General features: G+C 42.9%; 1 protein-coding gene across 2 annotated transcripts in view; it reads right to left on the bottom strand.

Annotated features, from left to right (window-relative positions):
* Nucleotides 1-686: 686 nt before the first annotated feature.
* Rab3gap1 (RAB3 GTPase activating protein catalytic subunit 1) overlaps nucleotides 687-23726 on the bottom strand; it is a 62203-nt gene continuing 39163 nt past the window's right edge. Inside the window, exons 12-25 of one of the 2 annotated variants that reach the window (XM_034512997.2) lie at nucleotides 22537-22629; nucleotides 21918-22084; nucleotides 20151-20240; nucleotides 19622-19794; nucleotides 17961-18015; nucleotides 17321-17689; nucleotides 14159-14296; nucleotides 11521-11748; nucleotides 6362-6458; nucleotides 6151-6254; nucleotides 5722-5837; nucleotides 5251-5353; nucleotides 2924-2944; nucleotides 687-2177 (exon numbers count right to left, since the gene is read on the bottom strand). In XM_034512997.2, the coding sequence (XP_034368888.1) occupies nucleotides 1941-2177; nucleotides 2924-2944; nucleotides 5251-5353; nucleotides 5722-5837; nucleotides 6151-6254; nucleotides 6362-6458; nucleotides 11521-11748; nucleotides 14159-14296; nucleotides 17321-17689; nucleotides 17961-18015; nucleotides 19622-19794; nucleotides 20151-20240; nucleotides 21918-22084; nucleotides 22537-22629 (1991 nt within the window). In that variant the 3' untranslated portion in view covers nucleotides 687-1940. The remainder of the gene's footprint in view (nucleotides 2178-2923; nucleotides 2945-5250; nucleotides 5354-5721; nucleotides 5838-6150; nucleotides 6255-6361; nucleotides 6459-11520; nucleotides 11749-14158; nucleotides 14297-17320; nucleotides 17690-17960; nucleotides 18016-19621; nucleotides 19795-20150; nucleotides 20241-21917; nucleotides 22085-22536; nucleotides 22630-23726) is intronic. The other variant, XM_034512998.2, reaches the window with a different exon arrangement.

Raw genomic sequence — 23726 nt, 5'->3', positions numbered from 1 at the left:
CTTCTCAGACATTCTGTTTAAAGATCTGTACTACGTGAGTGCCTGCATATATGCGCACGTTGCAGGAGAGTGCTGGATCCTGGGACTGCATCAGGGATGGTTGTCAGCCACCATGGGGTGCTGAGATCTGAAACGGGTCCTCTACAAGAGCAGATAGTGCTGCTCTGAGATTTTCATTTACATTTTCTTATAGATGTGTACATGTGTGCCAGGGGACACCCGAAGGTATTGTTTTTCAGGTCTCAACCCTGAGCCTGAGAAACCCTTCTCCTCATGGTTTAGCCCGGTCATCACTAGTGAAGAGTGGGTGGGCTCACAGGGTGCATGCAGCACCTCTAAGCACAGCTCAGAGTTTTCTGTGCTTCACACTTCATGGACTTGTCCTGGGCCAACTACCTTATGCTACAGTGGCCTTAGTTCAGTCTTCCCCCACCCTCAGGAAGAGCAGAGCAAAGGGGGACATTGCACACTAGCTTTTTTGCACGTTGTAGCATTTGTCTGTATGTCATTAGTACAACACTGATACAGCGGGTATTTTCTAATATCTGAAATGAATAGCAGTAAGACCAAAACAACTGGATAACCACACTTCAAAAGGCAGAAAGGACAGACTGCAGACACTTCCAGTGACATCAGAAACAGCTGAAGCAGCAGAAATGATGAAGTAACAGAAAGGCTCCCAGGAAGAAAATCACAAGTCCATTTTATTAGGTAAACAATGCTATTTTAGACCAACCCCACATTGTAGAGTTCTCTCATCACTACCCAGAAAAGCAGACACTGCTGTCCTCTAGTTGTTCTGGCCCTCAGGCCTCAGCCCGTATCTGAGTTTCTAAGAAGCAAAGTCCAACATTTCAGAGGAGAGAGCAGTGTGAAGCCTAGGGGTCGGCCCCTGGCCCTCCTATTCACAGACAGACATGCGTCTGTGCACAACATACAGATAAATATATATATATATACTCTTTTTTTCTTATAAAAATAGCACAGGGGTTGTGCGGGTCTATTAACTTCTAAAAGTCACCAGGTGGAATTTACACTTCAGCAAAACCATTTTTTACTTTGGATTCAAGTGGGAATTTTAGGTCCCAGAATAACTTACAATCACCCAGGAGAGGCCCCGCAGCGTACTGAATGCACTCTGAGCTGCACAGAGGACAGAGCCGTCACCCTGCACCGGGTGCTTTAGCCCCAACTGCTCACAGCTACAAGAGCCAAGCAGCCCGAGTCATTCATTGCCTCGGCTCACCCACCACAGCTCACTAACTGCTCGGTGATCTATGTTCCCAGGATGTGTGTTCAACATGTGTCATATGACATCATTAAATATCATCCCTAGCCAGCAACGCAGAGACGTAAAGTGCAAAGGCAGGGGTGCAACCAAGAGGACTAGGAGAGCCTATAAGACAGACACAGAGAGAAAGCGCTAATCTGCAGCCACATTTCATGTACAGATTGATCAAAAGAAATACATTTGGTTAGTGACACGGGAAAACAAAACTGAAATTCTAGTTTTCTTCCTGGAATATTCAAATGCTCATCAAATAGCATAATAAAGCTGACCATCCATCTGGTGACTGAATAAACAGAATGTCACATGGCAGTTTAAAAACACAGATTCTGAGACTAAAGGCTCTACCACCAAATATCCAGAATGTTAACAGATAATCTATCTTGCATGTATAATACTAATAAGGCCAGCCACTAAGTGTCTACACAGATGACTGTATGACTGTCTCCCCAACGTGAGAGGCCTGCTGCTGATGCGTAGTTTCCCCCAACACAGGCCGTCTCCCCCAGGTGGAAGTCTCTGACACCTCTAATCTATCCATCTGGCTCAAGCTTGGTACTAGAGATGCCTCTGGATGCTGGTGTGACTCCTGCTGCTGGTTTGACAAAGTCGTCTCAGGTGCCCATGGCAGGAGCTGCCTCTCATCCTCCCCCTAGAAGAAGGAGGTGTCTGAGGAAAAGGCACCGGCAAGTCTGAAGTCCTCCTTGGTGAGCACGCTGTACATGCGCTGTGGCAGGGCCTTGGAGTAGGGAGCAGGTCGTGGCACAGTGGCCCTCAGGATCAGCTCCCGGCCTGCAGGTGGTGGGAAGTCTGACACCAAGGTCTGCCTTCTCTCCTCTGGGCAGCCTGACCTCTTCAGCTCCTCCTCTGGCAGAGCTACTGCGGCAGCCTTGAACAGAACCAAACACCAAATTCAAGAGCCAGTTGAAAGCTAAGTTACCCAAGGGCAGATGGATAAATACAAGAAACACACAATGACCTGCGTTACTTGGAAATGCATTATGTCCACTGTGTGTTATGATTGCTCAAAAGAACAAAAAAACAGAAAAGCAGAAAGCTGGAAAAGCTTGGGCACTAGTGAGGCAGCAGAGGTGGGTGGCTGGCACCCTGCTCTGAAAAGCAAGGGCCCCTCAGCAATGGCGGAGCAGCACTGGTGCCTGCATATCAGCAGGCAGTGACTCCCGTCTGAGTTAGACGTTAACAGGGCAGACTTACTCAAGTCTGGAAAGTCGATTTTTATCTCTGCTCTCTCAGTTCTTTTTCAGATTATCTTGCCAAATTAGAACCAGGACCACTGGCTTTGATTGCTGGGCAGCTAATGTGACAGCAAGCTAACAGATGGCCATGGCAATCACCACAGAGGAAAAGTGCTCAAGCTTGAAGGCACTGCTTGTTCATTCAAACTGCACCAGGGCAGCCAATCAGAGCCTTCAGAACGCAATACTGTCCTCCTTCCATGATTCCACTGCTTGGGAAAATTCTTTGGGCAATGGAAACATGAAGTCCCATTAAGCTGTACAGGCAGAGGGGATGCCAGATCCAGCCGGTTAGAGATGGTTAGTTAAGATGACCTAATGAAATTAGAGGGATGGGGAAGGACAAAGAACTATGAGGGACATAAGGCCATGTTGTTACCTCATCAGAAGATTCAGTCAGCTTGAGAAAGGTGAGAAAAGAAACAGTGATGAAGGGGCCGAGGGAGCTAAGGAGCTGGGCAGACTTGAGGGCACGTCAGGAGCGGCATGCACTGTGGGGCACGACTCCATCCAAGGTACTTGAAGGCGCACAAAACCACACCAGACACCAGACATGGCCAGCGCTCAGGCTCATGCATCTGATGGCCCAACCGGTGAAGGGGTCATTTAATGAGGAAATGACTGAAAACCCTCACTCTTTCAAACAAGATGCTGTTTCAAAAGGTGGCTTGACAGACAAACCATATATTTAAGGACAGATGTGTAGAAATAATTCAACTTAGCAAGACTGGAAGAAAGCAGCCATTTTTTGCTGAATTCTATTTAAATATATACATACCCAGACCTATATAGTCTCAGTCAACTTTATTACACTTCAGAATTTTAATATTTTACACTTTGGGTTGGGGGTGGGGCGATCATATGTGCATATGCCACAGCACACATGTGGAGGTCAGAGGACAACGTTCAGGAGTGGCTTCTCTCCACTTACCATGTAGGGTCTGGAGAATAAACTGCCCAACAGACCTGTGTTTACCCCTGAGCTGTGTCACTGGGCCTACAATGTATAATTCTGAAGAAAAGGTCTAATGTGTTATAAAAATTCAGCTATGCCTTAAATACAATTAAATCTTCATTCTTTAGTAAAATTGGTACAAGTATCTGCTCATCATGAGAAGTTACATAAACTCAACAGTTCACTGGAGTCAGACAGCTAGAGCTGAGTTAAAACACAACAATGTACTGATCATTACATGGGTCCCTGAAAGCACTGACTACCAGGGTAGACTGTGACGTGTTGCACTGTGTGAGACACACTCACAACATGAGGTCCATAGGGAGGACCCTAGAAGGCAGCACCCTCCTCTCGGCTGTGACAAACAACCTAAATAGAAACAATACAGATCACAGCAGCCCGAGTGATGAAACATGCTTTGGTGTGTAAGACGTGAGACTGAAATGATCTTCGGTTTCCTAGCCACTGTGTGGTTAGGAAAGGACTGAGGAGGCTGCCCCAGTTGAGGGGAATGATTCTGATCACCCCAAACAAGCAACACTCTTAACACTAAAAACCTAGACATTTCTGATTTTAAAACTTCTTAACTCACGATTTTCTTAAAAATCAGTAAAGAGTTTGAGTCTTCCCTGTTGAGGAGAAGCTGCAGCAGGGGTGACAAGGACACTCTTGTCAGCCTGTGTGTGATGATGGTGGAGATGTACAACATGTGAGAACAGAATCAGAGAGGAGGACAAAGCAGATCAGTGCTGCCTCCTCCTACACGTCATTAATTTATAAGCCAATAAGGTAAGTTTGTGTTTAGCTTTCAACATTCAGAACAATGTGTTTGACTGTATCTTTGAGTTTCTCAATAGGGACGATGCAAATGCTAGTCCATGTTCTGGTTAGATTATGTCAATTTGACACAAGTTACAGTGATCTGAGAGGAGGGAGCCTCAATTGAGGAAATGCCTCCATAAGATGCAGCTCTGAGGAAGCCCGTAGGGAATTTTCTTATTTACTGATTGATAAGGGGTTTGGGGTATTCCTGGGTTCTATAAGAAAGCAGGCTGAGCAAGTCATGGGGAGCAAGCAGCACCCCTCCATGGCCTCTGCATCAGCTCCTGCCCAGTCTGAGTTCTTGCTCCAGGGATTTCCTCCCCAAATTGATTTTGGTCTCAGTGTTTTATCACAGCAATAGTAACCCTAAGAAAGCCCATGTGTGCAGCAAGAACATTCTTACTTGGTGGAGAATGACTATTTCAAGGCTGAGCTGGTGTCCTTGTTTCCAGTGTCATCTTGTTCCAGGTCAGTGAAAACTGTATTTAGTGCACATCATACTGTCACCTGTCAATATTAATGTGCCCCAAAGGAATACTGCATTTTCGTGTGTGTGTGTGTGTGTATGTGTGTACCCCAAACTGGATTTCCTCCTGTGCTGAAGCTGTTTATACAGTTTTCACAGCCTGCAATCCTTTTCCTTTTGATGCAATCTCTATTACAGACTAGTCGGAAACTGAGGCTATACACACCTTTTCCCATACCATAGCTCTGGCCATTGCTAAAAATCCCTACAAGCTTCTAGAACAATGGGTGTGCGAGCCTTCTCATTTCCATAGTTAGGTCTGAAATACTCATCACTTTCCTTAACCCAGAGCATCTCAAAGTCTCAGGAACCCTGGAGCCCGTGCCTTGCTGTGCAGTCACCCTGGTGTGGGACTCAGACCACCACCCCGGGCCACAAGTAGCCGAGGAGGACTTTCACATACCCTCTGAGCATTCACAAACAGCTTGTGGATAGTTCGGCCAGCAGGTCCTCTTCCTGCCCCAGTGACTGATACTTCAGGCTGCTCCAGCAGGCAGCTGACAAACCTAGAGGAGGAGGAGGGAAGGGTCAGGCTGCTCTTGAGGTAGCCTCATTGGCAAGGTCTCCTAAACCCACCCACAGACAAGTGGGAGTAATAGAATCACCTGGTGGGAACTTAGCACAGCTCTTATCCTAAGAGAACTCCACATTTCTCTGTCTATTATCAGAGGGCAGAATATTTCATTTTGTTCTTTTGTTGCTGGTTCTGCCCTGGCTAACCTGAACAGCTCACTACATATTGCAGGCTATTCAAAGTAACCTCTTGCTTCAGCCCTTTAAGTATTGGGATTAAAGCCATGAGCCAGCCGCCATGCCATCCTCTCTCAGCAGCAGGCCCTCCTGTGGATAAACGGAGGCCCACAAGCAATAGTACCTTTCGAGATCTTCCTTTTCTTCCTCGTGCTCACATTTCTCAGTTCCAAATTTGGCCTTCAGGGACCGGGCTCGGGCTATTATAGCTTCCACAGTAGTGATCTGAAGGATGATTTCCTGGTATAGAGAGGGAGGCACAAGCACTGAGAGAGATGGAGAGCCTTTTAGCCTTTTTAGGAGCCAATGAGATGGCCCACCAGGGACAGGTGCTTGTCACTAAGTCTTACGTCCCGAGTCACAGGAAGGAGAGAACCAGTTCCCCTGTCCTCTGACCTCTACATATCCTGTGACATGCATGCATACCGACTTCACCATCCAAAAATGAGTGTAAAAAAAAAAAAACTGTAAAACACAGCTTTAAGAAAAATGTAAAGTAATTATTGCCAGGTGGGGGAGCTCTTGGCAAGACCCTGACAGAACAAACACTTACTTCCAATTTCTTGTCTTCAGGATTGGGGAAGTGCAGGACTTTGCTGGAATGGGCTATGACCTGCTTTATAATCTTCTTAACAGAAGGAATGTTTTCCAGACTTTCTATTTATTTAAAAAAAAAAAAAAAAAAATCAAAGCCACGGTTAAAAACGAAACCAAAAGCCCTTCTTTGGAAATGTGCTTAGGGACTGACCAACTGAGACATTTACCTTCTTCCTTTACCTTGAGAACAGATGCATGAATCACACAAGGCAGGAGGTGCCTGGCCAAGTCTGCAGGCTTCTGCATGGCCAGGTAGTGCAGCACCTGAGGGGGACACAGAGAACACAGAAATAGTGCAGTTGGCATGCCTGGGGCACAGAAGCCTGACCTCAGCCTGACCTCAGCAGCTATGGCGGAGGCCAGCGTCTGCCACTGAAAGCACGTAGGAACTATAATGACTATGTTCTTTGACTTTCCAAGTCTTTGTTACACATGCAAAGTAGGAACATGCAGAGAATGAGGACAATCTGTAAGTCACAACACCAACATGACAGTTAACAGCAGCGTTTGTCAATCGGGATTTTTCTTTAGGGCATTAGATATACCCAGTAATAATGAATGTGTAAGTGTTATTTTGTTACTTGATTTTCTCAGTATTTCTAAACATTGTTAGCAATCTTACACAATCTGTAATTTCTTTTTTTACAGAGTAGAAACTGTTTCTTCTTGTAAACATAAAGAGACATGTACAGTACATAGACTCCCTGTGTAGCTGTTAGTAGTAAGTAGAAGCAGCACCTCACAATGGGATTACAAAGATCTTTATGGGTTTCAACACTAAATAGAAGGATACTACCCAGAACTTGTCCACTTTCTGTCTGTCTCTATGTCCATTAAAACAAGAAATACAGATGGAATTTCTTTCTTAAAAACCATTCACATACCTTTTACAGTCTTGGCCACTGAATGGTGGTAGACTTTTATTTGTGGGTTAGAGTGTGATGGCTATTCTAGTTAGTCACTTGGGAGACAAACCTCTGGGCTTGTCTGTGAGGGACTATCTATCTAAACTAGGATGCCTACCATATGAAACTGGACCTAAGAGTAAGTGGCACCATCCCACAGTCCGGAGTCCTGACTGAATAACAAGAAGAACTTGAGCTGGGCATCAGCATGCACACTCCCCTCTACTTCCCAACTGCAAATGTCATGTGACCTTCCACAAAGCAGCCATCTAGTTATCCCAACAGCAACGTGAGACAGAGACACTGAGAAGCCATCTTTCTGACATGCTGGCTTGTTACATGGACTTGCAAATTTAGTAGTCTGTTTCATTAGGGCATTACAGCACTAATACCACATTGGTTAAACGTGAAGCCAGACCTATTCCCTGGTGGTTTCTTCTTTTCAGTCTAGCCTGAGCTGTTTTTACATGCTTATTATTAAGAAGAGTTCATTCATTTAAAGAACACAATTCAGCACTGTACAGTGAGTAGTACAGCCTAACATTTAGGAGTATTTCACCACTCTAAAAAGAAATCCATTTACAGCCAACTGTGTGTCAGTCCCACACTCTGAGGCTTTTATGTTTACTTTTCCAAATGAACATTAGTATCAACTCATCTGGGTTCATAACAACACCTTTTGGGATTTTCCTTGTAATTATGGTGAGGTAAAAATGACTTTAATAGGGGCTGGAGAGATGGCTCAGCGGTTAAGAGCACTGACTGCTCTTCCAGAGGTCCTGAGTTCAATTCCCAGCAACCACATGGTGGCTCACAGTCATCTGCAATGGGGTCTGATGCCCTCTTCTGCTGTGTCTGAAGACAGCTACAGTGTATTCACATATATAAAATAAATAAATAAATCTTTTTTAAAAAATGACTTTAATAATGTTCTATATATTCGGGTATTTTTGAGATTTTTCTTCAAATTTCAAGTATTTAAGTTTATGAATATTTTATATTCCTCTTGCTTATATAATGAGAAAATTAATCTATATCTGAGTGGATATATATATTATATATATATATATATATAATATATATATATATATATATGATTTCTACTAGTTGCTATATAGAAAACTGTTATTGGCCCATTTTCTGACTGGGTAGTTTGACATATTGTTTAGTTTTGTGAGTTCTTTGTATATACTAGTTATAATCTTCTCTGAGACACGAAGGTCTTCTGAAGCTTTCCAAGCTCATGCGGTCTCAATCGTCAACTGCTGGCGTTATTTCCTGAGTGACTGGAGTTCTTTTCAGAAAGTCCTGCCCTGTGCCTGTGTATCCTGAAGTGTTTCCCCTAACCTAACAGTTTCAGAGTTTTGGCTCTCTGATCCATTTGGAGGTGGTTTTTATACACAGTGAAAGTCAAGCACCTAGCTTCACTATTGTGCATGTGGATACCCAGTTCCCTAGCACCCTATGATAGCACCAAAGTGTGGTTTGCGGGTATGTTTCTATAGCTTCAATAAAAATGAATTCTTCAAATATCTTCTATAGCGCTAGTGTAGGAACCATGAATTCTGTCAGACTGATTTTTTAAAATATTGTCTGGAAATGTTATACATTGTTTTATGTCATCCACCCACCATTGCCTCCTTACAGCTCACCCCAAGACCCACCAAGTCTATCCCTCCAGACTTCTGACTATCATGTGGAGTTTTAATTTCTCCTTCAATTATGCAAGATTAGGGTGGGGCATAGTAGTCAGGACTGGCAGCAGCCATCTTTCACAGCTTCAGATTCATCGTTTCAATTCATCCTGTCTTTGAAGTTTTCTGTTGAGGTTAGCTATTATTCTTAGGGGCCTGCATTTACATGCATCTTGCCGTTTTTTCTCTTTTGCAACTTTTAATATACCTTCTTTGTTCTGTACATGAACTGTTTCGACTATAATACAATACAGAATGTTTTTCTTCAGTGTTGTCTACTTAAAATTCTAAATGCCCCCTGATCATAGATGGGCATCTAGATTTGGGGTAATTTCTGCTATAATTTTAATGAAAGTGTTTTCTGTGCCTTTAGCATGAAAAGGCATTAATTCTTAGATCTGGTCTTCCCATAGTATTCCATACATCTCAAATGTTCCCCTTCTTGATGAATTTTCATTTCCAACATTGTTCTCTGCTTGCTTGATTTCCAATTTCCTATCTTCTTGTTGTCTTCCTATTTCGTTTACCTGTTTAATGTTGTCTTAGAATTCATTCAGGACTTGTAACCTCTGGCTTTATTTTTCTTTTTAAAGACTTTTTATTTTGTGTGTATGAATGTCTTACCTGTACATGCCTGTGTATATCACATGTGTGCCTGGAGGCCAGAGAAATATCAGACGTTCTGGAACTGGAATTACAGATGGCTGACTTCTTTTGGCATTCTTCCTGAGCTCCACAATGCTTGTCATATCCCTGGGCAAGCCTTCTCAGACCAGTTCACAGATGCTGGGCTCAACTTTGAACAGGTCTTGAGGGACTGAAGTGGTATTGCTGCACTTGTAATCTTTTGAGGTCACGTTCAGGTCACTGGTGTTGGCCAGCACTCTGTGCATTCATACAGCAGTGTCAGAGACAGTGTGCCCTAGCTCTGCGCTGTCACTCCATGGTGTTGGCATCATACCACTTGAAACCAGTCTAATGGCTTTGCAGATTGTCCCCTATTACATTTCACATCAGTACTGTGAGGCTCTGATGCAGAGGTCCTTTTCTACAATCAAGAGACATCTGACTGGCCAGGTTTCAGCATGAAGTTCTGTAACACTTGTGATTCCAGAGGGCGGCTCACCAGTGGCTCTGGGAATAAGGCTCAGTAAGTCTTGCCACGGCTCCAGTCTAGGGTAGAGAGGACTCTCCCTCCTAGTAGTGTCTCTTCCCGCTGCTGGTGCCATGTGAACTTTTCCTTCCCTTCCCCCTACTTCTTTTCCTCTTTACAATGCCTGTAAAGAGAGTGTGTGTGGCTCTGGACCTACAAGCCTTCATGATGATGCTGTCATCAAAACACTATGATGTTGAGTAAAACAAAGCTATCTGTAGGGCTTACAATGCTACTGTGTGTGTGCTGCCCTTCTCTATTTTGGTAGCATCACAAATGGAAACCACCACCTTCTGCAGTTTCTATAACGGAAGGCAAGCAGTGGGGAGGTGGAGCACTGTCTTTCATCTCTGTAGAGTACTTAATCTTCCCCTCTTACTTCTTTCTCATCCTTTTTCTGTCCCTAAGGGGTTATCGTCTCTTTTCTATAGAAAGCTGTGCACTACTAAAAGATGGAATATGTTCTGAGAAATTCACCATTGATTTCATTATGTATGAACATGAAAGACTACGTAAGACAAACCAAACTGCTATGTCAGTCGCTGGATATTATAGCCTCTTGATCAATCAAAAGACATGGTAAACAACAGACATCTGAGGCTGTGCCAGGATAACACGGTTGGCTTACAGTTAAGTATAGCAAATGCATTCCAGTCACAGCTGTCCAGGATTATTACCAAGTATTATGTACTTGGTTGATATTCAGCACTTTTTATACAGCCGGCAGAACCTGAGAGACGTGTGTAAGATCACCTTGTCCGATAACTGAGGCACTAAGAGGCAACAAGACCACATAATCTCCTTGGCCTGCCCTGGCCTCTGGGGTCCTGAAGAACCATTATACAGCATCTAACAATGGCAGCTTCTTTCAGTGCTCCTCTGTTAGTGCTCCGCTGAGGTAGCTCCTCTGTTAGTGCTCCACTGAGGTGGCTCCTCTGTTAGTGCTCCACTGAGGTGGCTCCTCTGTTAGTGCTCCACTGAGGTGGCTCCTCTGCTAGTGCTCCACTGAGGTGGCTCCTCTGCTAGTGCTCCGCTGAGGTGGCTCTTTTGATGACTTTCAGGATTCCTGCCCCCACCTGACACATCCACAAGCTTGCAGCACCAGGAGCACCACTGAAATCTGCCTCGTTTCTCTACTCACTGTTAATCTGAAGATCTCTATAAAATCTCTATAAAAGGCATGGATTTAATCAGTGGAGTGATAGGAGGGGCAGTCAGGGACCAGGCAGGGCCACTATTCTCTAGAACTTCAAGTATTTTCTTATAAAGTTTGGTTTTCTCCCTCTTCACTGAAGACGCTGAACAACACTCGTGTACACAGATCCCTGTTTCTCTCATTATTTCCCTAGTAAATACTTTGGTGGAACTCTAAGGACATGATCATTTTTAACACTTCTGATATAAAGTATAAGACAGTATAATGCAAATGTTCCATATAAACCATGGCTGCCTTTACAACTAGCTCTAAAATCTTAAATGTAACATTAGGTACAAAACGTTTACTAAATGTCAGTGCTTTGCTTGTTAAGTAAGAACAATTCTCATATCTAAGGTTTACTGGTAATTCCTAGTACCTTTTCAGCCTCTCGGGTATCATCAAACAGTCTCCTCTGGCGTCTCGCTGGAACAGGCTTAGCAGTTTCCCAGGCTTCTACCCACATGTTGCTGGGGATCTTCATACGGGCACTCAGCTCCCCCTTTAGGACCACATTGCCCTTCTCATCAGTCACCTCCTCCTCAATGTAGTCCCTTGGTGAGTACCACCTCACAAAATCTTCCAGAATACAGCCTGGATTAGCTGCCTAACACAAAACAAACAAAACAAAATCAGCATTTTCAGACAAGCCTAGTGCAAAATTATATTCCCACTTGAAGTTTGAACATCACACTTAAAATAGGAGGCATTAAAGCACCACAAGTATTGCTCAAATTACAGGAAAACCAAAAACCAAAAAAGCACCATTTTTATCTGATGACTTTGTTCAAACTTTGTAGTATTAGCTACTCAGTACTGAACAAAGTAGTAAATAAATAAAGTGTAGAGAATTAAATAATACACAGCACAACCAGAATAACAAAGTGACAGAAACTGTACCCTCTGGAGTTAGGCAGTACCAACACTGGCATAAATACCAGCTAGCCTCCCTCACACATATTCTATTCAGTAAGCAAACTCTAAGGCTTCACACAAAACACCTCTATCTAAACTACGTCTATGCTATTAAGGAACTGAAACCCCACTATCATTGTTCAGGTGTCTAAAAGCAAACATTAAAATTCCAGCACAACTACTTAGAATTCATAATAATGTATGCCAAAAACTTTTCAGCAATTCTACTTTCAAACCTAGAAGATAAATCAGCCTCACACTGCTTCTGGAGAGACAGGGAGGTCTTTCTTCAAGTACGCAGTATTGTTAGCAGAGTACTAAGGGTGGGCATGTAGCACTGTTGGAGAGAATACTTTGCTTCAAATGTGATGGCTAAACTCATGGGGCTTGGTGTCATCATTCTTAACCCCGGGGAGCCTAAGGAACCAGAAGGAAACTCTTCACTCGAACTGTAGAACCCGTTTTGGTTTTTGTTGTTTTGTTTTTCCTGAGTGCTGGGAATTGAACCTGGGTCCTCTAGAAGAACAGCCAGTGCTCTTAACTGCTAAGCCATCTCTCCAGCCCCATAGTATCCATTCTTGTAAGGCTGTGCCATGGTTTTCAACAGTGACTAGGATTTATGCACAAAGGTCTGGATCCTACCCATGCAGCATACCATCTGACTTGTAAAGGCTCGGCAGAAAGCAATATTCAGCTCCTATGTTACAGACTAGTGAAGACTTTGTACTACAGCCCTCCCCTGCCCCAAGTTCTTAGTAACATACCAGGCAGGCCAGGTACCTCAGCCATGGCTTATCCTCTTTTTACTGTTAAAGAATTAATTATAAGGGATGGCCCTTATGATGTATGGGTGCCTCGGGCACACAGCCACGCCCTACTCTGGGTTCTCTAAGCAGTTCTAATAGTAAATTGTTCCTACAGAAAGGGAAAGGCCACTCATATTTTTAGAGTTAACTACTTACTTTTAAGGGCATCTATCCCACAAAGCTGTATTCCTGAGAACCATCGTATGCATGTGCCTCTACTTTCTGGTTAAAATTATTATAAGGGTTGGAGAGATGGCTCAGCTGTTAAGAGCACTGACTGCTCTTCCAGAGGTCATGAGTTCAGTTCCCAGCAACCACATGGTGGCTCATAACCGTCTGTAATGGGATTGAATATCCTCTTCTGGTGTGTCTGAAGACAGTGACAGTATCACACATATATAGAATAAAATTTTTTTTTTTTTTTTTTGGTCTTTTGAGACAGGGTTTTTCTGTGTATCTCTGGCTGTCCTGGAACTCACTCTGTAGACCAGGCTGGCCTCAAACTCAGAAATCCGCCTGTCTCTGCCTCCAGAGTGCTGGGATTATTCAGCGTGCACCACCACTGCCCGGCTGAATAAATAAATAAATCTTAAAAAAAAAAGTTATTATAAATTTTTAGGTACTCAGCTTAGTCCAAAGAATTTAATGAGCAGCAGCAGTTCTGCAAGCACAATGTTAAAAGCACGGCACTGTCTGTAGTCTCTTCTGTGCTCAAATGCCACTGTTCCCTGAATGTGGGGTGTTGCACACCCAAGCCTTTATCCAAGGCCACAGTAACCCCTCCAGGTAGCAAATACCTACTTTTCCAAAATACTGACTTTTCTGAGAAAGTTCCCATACCTGCTCAACAGTTCAGCCACTTCCCTCGGACCTTGCATCTCCTGAAGACTAGTTAGTTATACAGAAATCTTCTTTCACAAGCTCAATAGACTAAATAAATACTGTATTTCCCCCTAACTACTCATAGTATGTGGCACACGTGTTTGTTGCATAAAATAATCCACATTTAAATCCCTGAAGTTCCCAAAGCCTTAAACTGGCTGAGCACACACAAAAGAAAACAACATCCCTAACACACAGAATATTCAATTCTCAGCGTTAGAAAGCAGGTTGACGTTCTTTTTCAAACCTAAGAAGTGAGTCTGACATGTCCTTTGGGGGTTGGAAGTAGCATTTTGTAACAAGTAATAAATCCAAACACTTAAGACATAGCCTTCATGTCACTTTTTAGTGTTGTTCACAGTTTCATCCCAAAATAGCTGAAAACAGACCCAGAGCTCTGGAAGTGTGACCTACCTTAAAAGACTCCATATCGGAGAGGAGACAGGCACTCTGCATGCGTGCTCGGAGGTGCGCCCCCTCAGCAGATGTCCCTAACTTTGCTAAGACCTCAGACTGCTCTTCCAGCAGATCTTCTGTCATGGGTGCTGGTTCCTGTAACACGCAAAAGGACAAAAGTCACCAGTGGCTCTTTAGAGACACAGCAGGACCATAAACATAGGATAAAATGTTTCTGCTTATGCAGCCATAGCATACACATTTGAAAAAATGTAACGAAATGCAAAATGTAACAAACAGATTCCATGAGCTTCTACTGGAGCGCTACACTTCAGAGCAGAGGCCCTAACTAACTCCTGATAGTAAGGAGCTACTTTTTATTGACCTGTAGCTGTGATGTCACAGGATGGAAGGGAAGGAATAGAAAAATCACTAAATAATAAACATGAATGACCCAAAACAACATGAATCCAAAATAAAACTATGCTGAAATGAATTACCCATATAAACACATACTATAAGTGAATGATGGCACTTGAAAGATGATGATGGCTAAAGGACTAAGAGTTTAAGATCATTTTCACCTTCACAGTGAATTCAGTACCAACCCTGGCTGCCCTAGTTAGGTTTCTGTTGCCATGGCAATGCTAAACAAAACCAACTTGAGGAAAGGGTTTATTTTATCTTATAAGTCTCAAGTCAAAACCATCGCTGAGGGAAGTCAGAGCAGATACTCAGGGCTAGAACTTGGAAGCAGGAACTGAAGCTAAGACCATGAAGGGAGGTTATTTGCTGCTTGCTCTCCATGCCTTGCTCAGCCTGCTTCTTTATACAACCTGCCTAGAGACAGAACCACCGCCGGGCCGTGGTGGCGCACGCCTTTAATCCCAGCACTTGGGAGGCAGAGGCAGGCGGATTTCTAAGTTTGAGGCCAGCCTGGTCTACAGAGTGAGTTCCAGGACAGCCAAGGGCTACACAGAGAAACCCTGCCTCGAAAAACCAAAAAAAAAAAAAAAAAAAAAAAAAAAAAAAAAAAAAAAACAGAACCACCCAGTGGGCTTCCTGACATCAATCATTAAGAAAATGGCCTATGGACTTGGCTACGGGCTAATCCAATAGAGGCAACTCCTCCAGTGAGGTGTCCTCTTCCCAGGTGTCTCTTGTTTGTCTCACATTGGCAAACACTAATCAGGACAATACTGTCTATGAACATATACTACAAGTAGTTCCATTTATTATCTATTTTATTTTTGTATGTGAACCCATGACACATCAAGTGAAGGGAATTACATAAAATAATCACATGCATTATTGGTGAGGATACACATCTATCAACCACTTAGAGACTTATGTACTTAGGTTATACTTATACCTTATACATTCAGTTCATACTTATACACTTAGAGACTTAACACTTAGTTCAGTAATCACTACTAAAACATTTCAAGATATCTAAACCAGTCAATTCACAGGAAGTCATGCCCAGTGAACACTGACAGATACTTAGGTTCATCAAAAGTCAGGGACATAGCCAGGCATGGTAGTGCATACCTTTAATTCCAGCACTTGAGAAACAAGAGAGCAAGCAGATCTCTAATAGTTTGAGACAACCTTATCTACAAAGTGAGTTAGGTGACTTTTAGACTAGCCAAGGTTTCATAGGAAGCATTTTCTTAAAAACAATAAAAAATAAAAGATCCTACACCACTGACAATGATACGGACTGGAAACATAGTTGATGAAAGTGATATAAAATGTAAGTAATTTCAGTGCTAGAACCTTAATGTAATTTCTTGCTAAACTGCCATAGCTACAGTGTGTCAACACATACTAAGCATTCCATCTATACCTATGAAAAGGGGAAAGAGTGTGAAAATTACTATTTCTTTACCCTTTAATTTACCACCGATGAGAATGTAAACCAGGTGTAACCTGTTTAAAGGGAAACTTGATAACATTGATCCACTTACCTAGTGATACCATTTTTTAATGTAAATGATGGCAGGGACTCATGATACATACTATTTAAAAGAGCAAAACCTTGCAAATGACACACATAGTGATTGACAGGAATAATTAAATAAGCTGTAGGACTTCGACATGTTAGAATAATATGCAGCAATTATAAATGACACAGATGTACATTTAATGGCATGAGGTGATCCTACTGACAGGATAAACAAGCTGCATATCAGTGCACACATTCAGAAATGAAACCAAATCATAAGTATCAATATGCACACATAAATACAAAGGAACAAGTATAAAAAACATAACTCGAACTAGTAATAATAGTTACTTCTGAAGATAAGAACTGAACCAGTGAGCAGGAGCCTGCTTTTTTTTAAAAACATAGTAAGTATTTACATATCACTTAGGCAAAACCAACCACCAAAAATGAATTGTTCTTCCCTAGATTCTGAGTTGCTGTTCAAATGGTATAAAATGACTTTAAAACATGTTTAAGAAATAAAGACAGCCCTAACTGAAGGGTTATTGTTTTTGCTCTTTCCAGTCTGTATTTGGAGTACTCCAAGAATTTCATCTATACCCATGAAAATACAGTTTAAGAACCAATAATTCCACAAGGCTCACGGTCCACTGTGAAGGAGGGGCACACAGCATCTTGTGGACACGACACAGCCACTCGTTGACTCACAGCAGCTGTAGCCGCCTGCAGAGGATCAAGCCAGTCAACATTCCAACATGGAATGGAAGGGGTTCATGAGCCCTGACATGTGGCTGAGGAGCCACGGACAGATGATGGCTTCCAGGTAGGAGAGACTTAGTTTTCTTTAAGGGTGTAGGTTCTGGTAGGCCAACCATGCTGCAGGGGAGGGCCCCATAACCAAGGAGTATATGGGCAAAAAAATTGGAGTTGATGGGCTATTAAAAAAAAAAAAAAAAAGGGGAGGGCACAAGTTAGGGAAGGTCGGGGAGGTACAGTGGTGGGGAGAAGGTGAGGCTAAGTATGATCAAAACACATTGTATAGAATTCTTAACGAATCAATAAATCCCCTTAGATAAGTACTATCTACTAAGGCTTCAAAACACTAGGCAATTTCAGACTGGCAGACCTGAAAGTTCCAAACCTAAACAAAGACTTTAAACAATCTCGCCTAACAAAAGCAATCACCTCCTCGAGGAAGGAGCTAGCCAACAACAAAGGGGTGCACCTACCTGGGTCACTGGAATGTAGAGAGGCTCTCCATTATGCAGCAGGGTGAGTTTCCCGTGCTGGTGCAGGCGTCCTTCTGGCTTTAAGTTCACCGGCTCCTTGAGACCTTTCTTACCACTCTCCTGCCCGTTTCCTTTAAGGTCTTCAGTATCACTCAGACATTCAAAAAACTCTTCTTCGCTGTCACTCCAGGAGTCCCAGGACTTCCCTACTTCCCCCTTGTCCTTCTCTGTGTCTCTGACATGGTCCAGGCCTAGCTGGCCTCCAGCTTTCCCAGCATCCCCTGGATAGGCATTAGTCATACTATCTGAGGGGCTCATCTTTTTCCCTTCATCACGTGCTTTCTTCCTTTCAATACAACAATTCAACATCTGAAAAACAAAAACAAAAACAAAAAAAAAACCCCAGAAATAGCATTTATGGTTGAATTAAGAGAAAAGCAATACATATCAATTGCTTCAGTATTTCTCTCTTCTCTCTCCTAAGACAAATTACAGGGATTATAAGCAGTGCATAGCAACACAAGGAAAACAGCCTATATAAGTCATTCCTACACTTTAAGTGTTAGAGTAAGCTTCAAGTTTTGCACATACATGTAAATTATGTAAATGTGTGCGTGTATGTGCTATGGAGAATCATTACCTGTAGCTTCTGATGTAGTAAACAACATCTTAGATCTGGTGGTCCACTTGCTAGTCTACCAAATAAGGAAAGGAAAGCTTAGTTGTAGTAAAGTTATACCAGATTAAGCCTACTTATACATTGCCAACATTTTTAACTATATTGTTAAGAAACCAAAACTAGATTTCCATACTTAAGAAAGCCAGGTTCCAGAAGGGTACACATGATTAAAAGTTCAAATTTATTTTATCCTATCTCACAATCAACACCTAATATAAAACAACAACAACAACAAAAAAAACCCAACCAACATCATGTGAAATATAAGGGCAAAGTCCTAACAGCTTTCAAGCTAGTTAGAAACTTGAGTCTAAACTCACCACAGGAAATAACTAGTGTTCAGAACTTTGCATATCACACAAACTAAACTCATCTGTCCATTCACCTTTCAATTGTATATATGCGGATTCTCATTATACAAGGCCTCTCTCTACCCCTATGTTGCCTGGACTCCCTCTGGTTCTAAATCACTAAATTCCTCCATTCAGTGTGCGCCTGCATGCCTGTAAATAACAGCCAGCAGTAACAGCCAAGAGAGAATCCAGATGAACAGAGACTGGCAAATGTCCTAACACAAAACACTTTCAGGTTAGTGGCCATTAAACTAGTCCTATCATCCTCTCCCTAGCAGGGCTGACAAGCACTAGCCTAGCAGTATTGGCATGTATGCACAGTTAAGAGTCTATACAATCAAGTATCAATATAAAAAGATTCTAGATTGGGGCTGGACAGATGGCTCAGTGGCTAAGAGCACTGGCTACTCTTCCAGAGGTCCTGAGTTCAATTCCCAGCAACCACATGGTAGCTCACAACCATTTGTAATAGGATCTGATGCCCTCTTCTGAAGACAGCTACAATTTATTCATATAAAATGAAATAATAAATCTTTAAAAAAAAATTCTACGTTATGTTTAGTACCTGAAATTACAGTGTACTTTAAAGGTATTTTCCTTCAAATAATAAAGTATGTGTACAGATGATTTAAGAAATACAAAGAAGAAACAAAGAAATTTTAAAAAAATGTATTTTCATACCTGGGAAAACTTGACTATGTTTCTCTCCAATCTTTTTTCTACACCTACATATCAGCATAACTGAAAGCATTCTGTGATGTATTACCATACCTAATTACTAATACAGTCTCTATGACTTAATCTTGTTTGTTTGCTGACACAGGGTTTGACCATGTAGTTCTGGCTGGCCTGGAACTTGCTATGCAGAGCACACGGACCTTGAATGCACACGAGATCTGCCTCTGCCGCTGCCTCGGCCTCCATGCCCAACATAAAGAGTTTCTATGCTATGGTTCTTGAGGTATGCAGCTGCAGCTCAGCTGCAGAGCATTTGCCTGGCATATATGAGGCCCTGAGTTCATGCCCCAATACACCACCTTAAAGGAAACAATAAAGATTCTAGAAGAGAACTTTGCAGACACGCAACACAATTTAAGCACTCTTCTGCTGACATTCAGGTTCTCACGCCTCCTCTTCTATTAGAAATGTACTGCACTCAACACCTGAGTCAAGCTGCATCGATATTCTTACAAAGAATTCCTGAAAGAAGTCAGATATTTGGTGATTTAAAAAAAAAAAATCTCAACAATTGGAAATTAAAATTATTACCCTGGAATCAGAAAGTTGTTTTCCCATCTGAAACGCATTTCAAGAACAAACTCTTGCCAGAGATGTGCCACTCCCTTCAGCCCTCCATGGTAGAAGTTGATCATACAAAGACACAAAGCCAGTTTGTATGTTAAACTGTCAGAGGGTGCAGACTTGAACTGATTGTAAAGAGTCTAAATTTAACAAAAGAAAAACAAAGCAAAAGCAGTTAACAGTAAATTTGTATACGTAAAGAGTATATAAGAATTAACCCATGAGAGTCTGCTGCAGGACAGACTTTAGGATTTGACAAGTGCTCTAACATCAGAGGCCCCAGCAGCCACGCATAGGATCCTCATGCTATTAGTTCCTACTCCCCAAGAAGCACTTGCCTTACAAAAGCTATCTATGCAGATGATCTAAGCAGCTCATCATCTGAGTGCCTGTGGATGCACTCAGTTTTCCAGATGGATTTTTAAATGAAAATATACTTAGGTATTGCTAGACATAAGCTGCATTTACAACATTTCAATGTTGAACTCCAACTTACATAGTCTCCGGCCTCTGCTGCAGGATTGCTATTGTCTATTGAAGCAGTTCCCTCTAACGGCTTCTCAGAGGCAGCATCTGGGAACAAGAACTAGGAGAGGGATAACCACATTATACTTGCCTTTCTTTCTCTCTTCAGAGTCAGTTCTCACTATAAAGCTCTGGCTAACTTGGAACTCAATAGTACACCAGGATGGCACAGCACTCACAGAGAACCATCCACCTGCTCACACCCCAGGTGCTGAGATGGGACCAAGAATATAAGCTACTACATCTGACTATTCTGTTGTTTTTTATAACTCATAGAAGAGACTGTCTGACTTTCCAGTGGATTTGCTGTTAAAATTATGAGAATATTCTTATTGTGATGTCCAGCTGATTCTATATTGTCATAAGAAGAAAAATATTTTCAGCAATTCAGAAATTTTTCATTCAAATAACCATTTGATTCTGTGAAGTAAACAACACAGAAGCAAAAAAAAAAAAACCATCACACTGACTCAATACTCATCAAATGCTAGTAAATCCTGAATTTAAGAAAGTATGAACCCCTTTAAATAGAGTCAAAACTCTAACCAACAATCTCCAACACCTCTGTATTGCTGAGACTCAGTGCTAAGATCATCCACAGGTTTCCCTGTATGAAATACTGAAGGCATGGTAGGAACAGCCCCTAGAAATGCTAAAGAGCTAAAAGACTTGACCAGAAAAATGGCAAGACATTGCTCAGCATCAGGTCCAGATACAGCATTCCCTTCCTTTATTACACTATTTCTGAAGGGTTTCCCTGAAGACTATATTATAACTGCAATTACGATCATCTAATAAAGGCATATTACATGCCAGGTAGTACCTCATATGGCCCTTTAATTTTACAACAATCTCAGGAAAAGTTATCAGCTTCATTTTTTCCCGTTCTTTTTGAGATAAGGGCTCTTTATTATGCATTTCTAGCCGTCCTAGAACTCTCTAGGTAGACAAGGACTCAGAGATCTGCCTGCCTCTGTCTTCCAAGTGCTGGGATTAAAGGAATGTACTACAGGAGTACCAGTTTCATTTGTGAGATGAGAAACCTGCAGTGGCTTGTTCAACATCACGCAGGAAGTCAATATTCACCCTGCCATGTGGCTCCCAGGTTATACCCACTCCAATTGTACTATACCTGGGATCCACCTTAACATTCTTCTTTCGTCCTCTCTAGTCCTTATTGTACAGATTTTTGTAGGCTATTGTCATAAGAACATCTTAAAAGTTCAATTCCTGTCACAAACTGATCTGTTTCAAGTGGTGTTACTACAAAAGTGCAGTGCTATGTCATGTAGGTTTCTAGCTACCTGCCCACCCTTACCCTGACCACTCTCAGGGAAGCATTCAACAACGCCTATTTAGCATGCACTCAGGCATGGAAAAGATCCTGGGTTTGGTCCCTAGCACTGCATAGCAAAACCTTACATAGCACACAGCATCCTCTTTAGGAAGCATCCTGACTTCCACTGTGCATGTTAGTGCACACAGTCATACAACCCCACCACCACCACCACCACACACACACACACACTTTCTGCTCTACTCCCACTCCCTCCTTGTCCTATTTCTAACTTGCAACCTAGGACTGTAATACTACGCCTCTCTCTTCTTCTCACTAACCAGTATCTGAATGTGGAGCTTTGACTCTACCTTATGCTACTAATCCAGTGCTTGCCATAAAGAAGAATATATAATTATCATGTGCTTATACAGATACACATAGAGTAAGGCGGCTACTTACCAAGAGAATGGTATTGAGAACATCGTTGTTCAATGGTGACTCCTCTCCCCTGTGCTTCCGTATTTTCTTCTTTGCAGTGTGTACCATATTTGAAACTGATAATTTATGAATTGGAACTGGTGCTGGTTCAGTCAGCTTTGACAAAGCATGAGTTATATCAGCAACTTCTATAAAGTAGAAATGAATGTAAATTATATCAAAAGTGGAAGGAAAAGTGGTCAGTAAGCTGATAGCATTTACATGTTTGGGTTCTTCTTTACAAAAGTATTAAATGTTCTCAGAATTTTAAAATTATAAAGTTCTGACTCATGTGTTCAGCTTTACATGAAACATGGATGCCAGAGATATCACACAAATTCTTTTTCCTCTGGAAACCTCAAATATGAATATCTAAAACTCTGCTTTTCCAAATACCTGACTATCGTTTGTTGTTGTGGGAAGAAGTGATTGAATGCATCTGCTGCTTAAGCTTTGAGTACAGCCTCAAAAGAAAGGCCAGCAAGTGCCATCTACACGGGCTTCTCCAGCTCAGTTCAAAGTGATTCAAAGGTTGCCAGAATATATGCCAAAGAGCAAAGGCAAGGTTTTAGAGAAATGTGAAAGAGGAAACGTAAGTTACCTCTTCCTTCCTCCTCAAACGTGGATCGTCCAAGAATTTCATCAGTTGATTCCTTTCGACGGCAAATTTTTAAAAACTCAGTAACAAAATCACCTACAAAGAAAAAAGTTATTAATTTTTGACATTTAAGTCTAAGAAATCATTCCAACAAAGGCACATGTCTGTTAACAAAAGCTATAAGGTAAGATATGGTGGGGAAGCCCGGCAGTGGTGGTGCACACCTTTAATCTCAGCGCTTGGGAGTTTAAGGCCTGATTTACCAAGTGAGTTTCAAGATGGCCAGACAAACTCTGTCTCAAAAAAAGAAGCAAGCACGTAAAGATATAGCGGGGAAGCCAGGCAGTAGTTCTTTTAATCGAGGCAGAGGCAGAGGCAGAGGCAGAGGCAGAGGCAGAGGCAGAGGCAGAGGCAGAGAGGCAGAGAGGCAGAGAGGCAGAGAGAGAGGCAGAGAGAGAGGCAGAGAGAGAGGCAGAGAGAGAGGCAGAGAGAGAGGCAGAGAGAGAGGCAGAGAGAGAGGCAGAGAGGCAGAGAGGCAGAGGAGAGGCAGAGGAGAGGCAGAGGAGAGGCAGAGGAGAGGCAGAGGAGAGGCAGAGGAGAGGCAGAGGAGAGGCAGAGGAGAGGCAGAGAGGCAGAGAGGCAGAGAGGCAGAGAGGCAGAGAGGCAGAGAGGCAGAGAGGCAGAGAGGCAGAGAGGCAGAGAGGCAGAGAGGCAGAGAGGCAGAGAGGCAGAGAGGCAGAGAGGCAGAGAGGCAGAGAGGCAGAGAGGCAGAGAGGCAGAGAGGCAGAGAGGCAGAGAGGCAGAGAGGCAGAGAGGCAGAGGCAGAGGAGGCAGAGGCAGAGGCAGAGGAGGCAGAGGCAGAGGAGGCAGAGGCAGAGGCAGAGGCAGAGGAGGCAGAGGCAGAGGCAGAGGCAGAGGCAGAGGCAGAGGCAGAGGCAGAGGCGGCAGAGGAGGCAGAGGAGGCAGAGGAGGCAGAGGAGGCAGAGGAGGCAGAGGAGGCAGAGGAGGCAGAGGAGGCAGAGGAGGCAGAGGAGGCAGAGGAGGCAGAGGCAGAGGAGGCAGAGGCGGCAGAGGAGGCAGAGGCGGCAGAGGAGGCAGAGGCGGCAGAGGAGGCAGAGGCGGCAGAGGCAGAGGCAGAGGCAGAGGCAGAGGCAGAGGCAGAGGCAGAGGCAGAGAGGCAGAGGCAGAGGCAG

The sequence above is a fragment of the Arvicanthis niloticus genome, chromosome 10, assembly GCF_011762505.2.
Source record: "Arvicanthis niloticus isolate mArvNil1 chromosome 10, mArvNil1.pat.X, whole genome shotgun sequence".
NCBI classification, from domain to species: domain Eukaryota; kingdom Metazoa; phylum Chordata; class Mammalia; order Rodentia; family Muridae; genus Arvicanthis; species Arvicanthis niloticus.
This window is presented reverse-complemented; position numbering and strand designations above follow the sequence as displayed.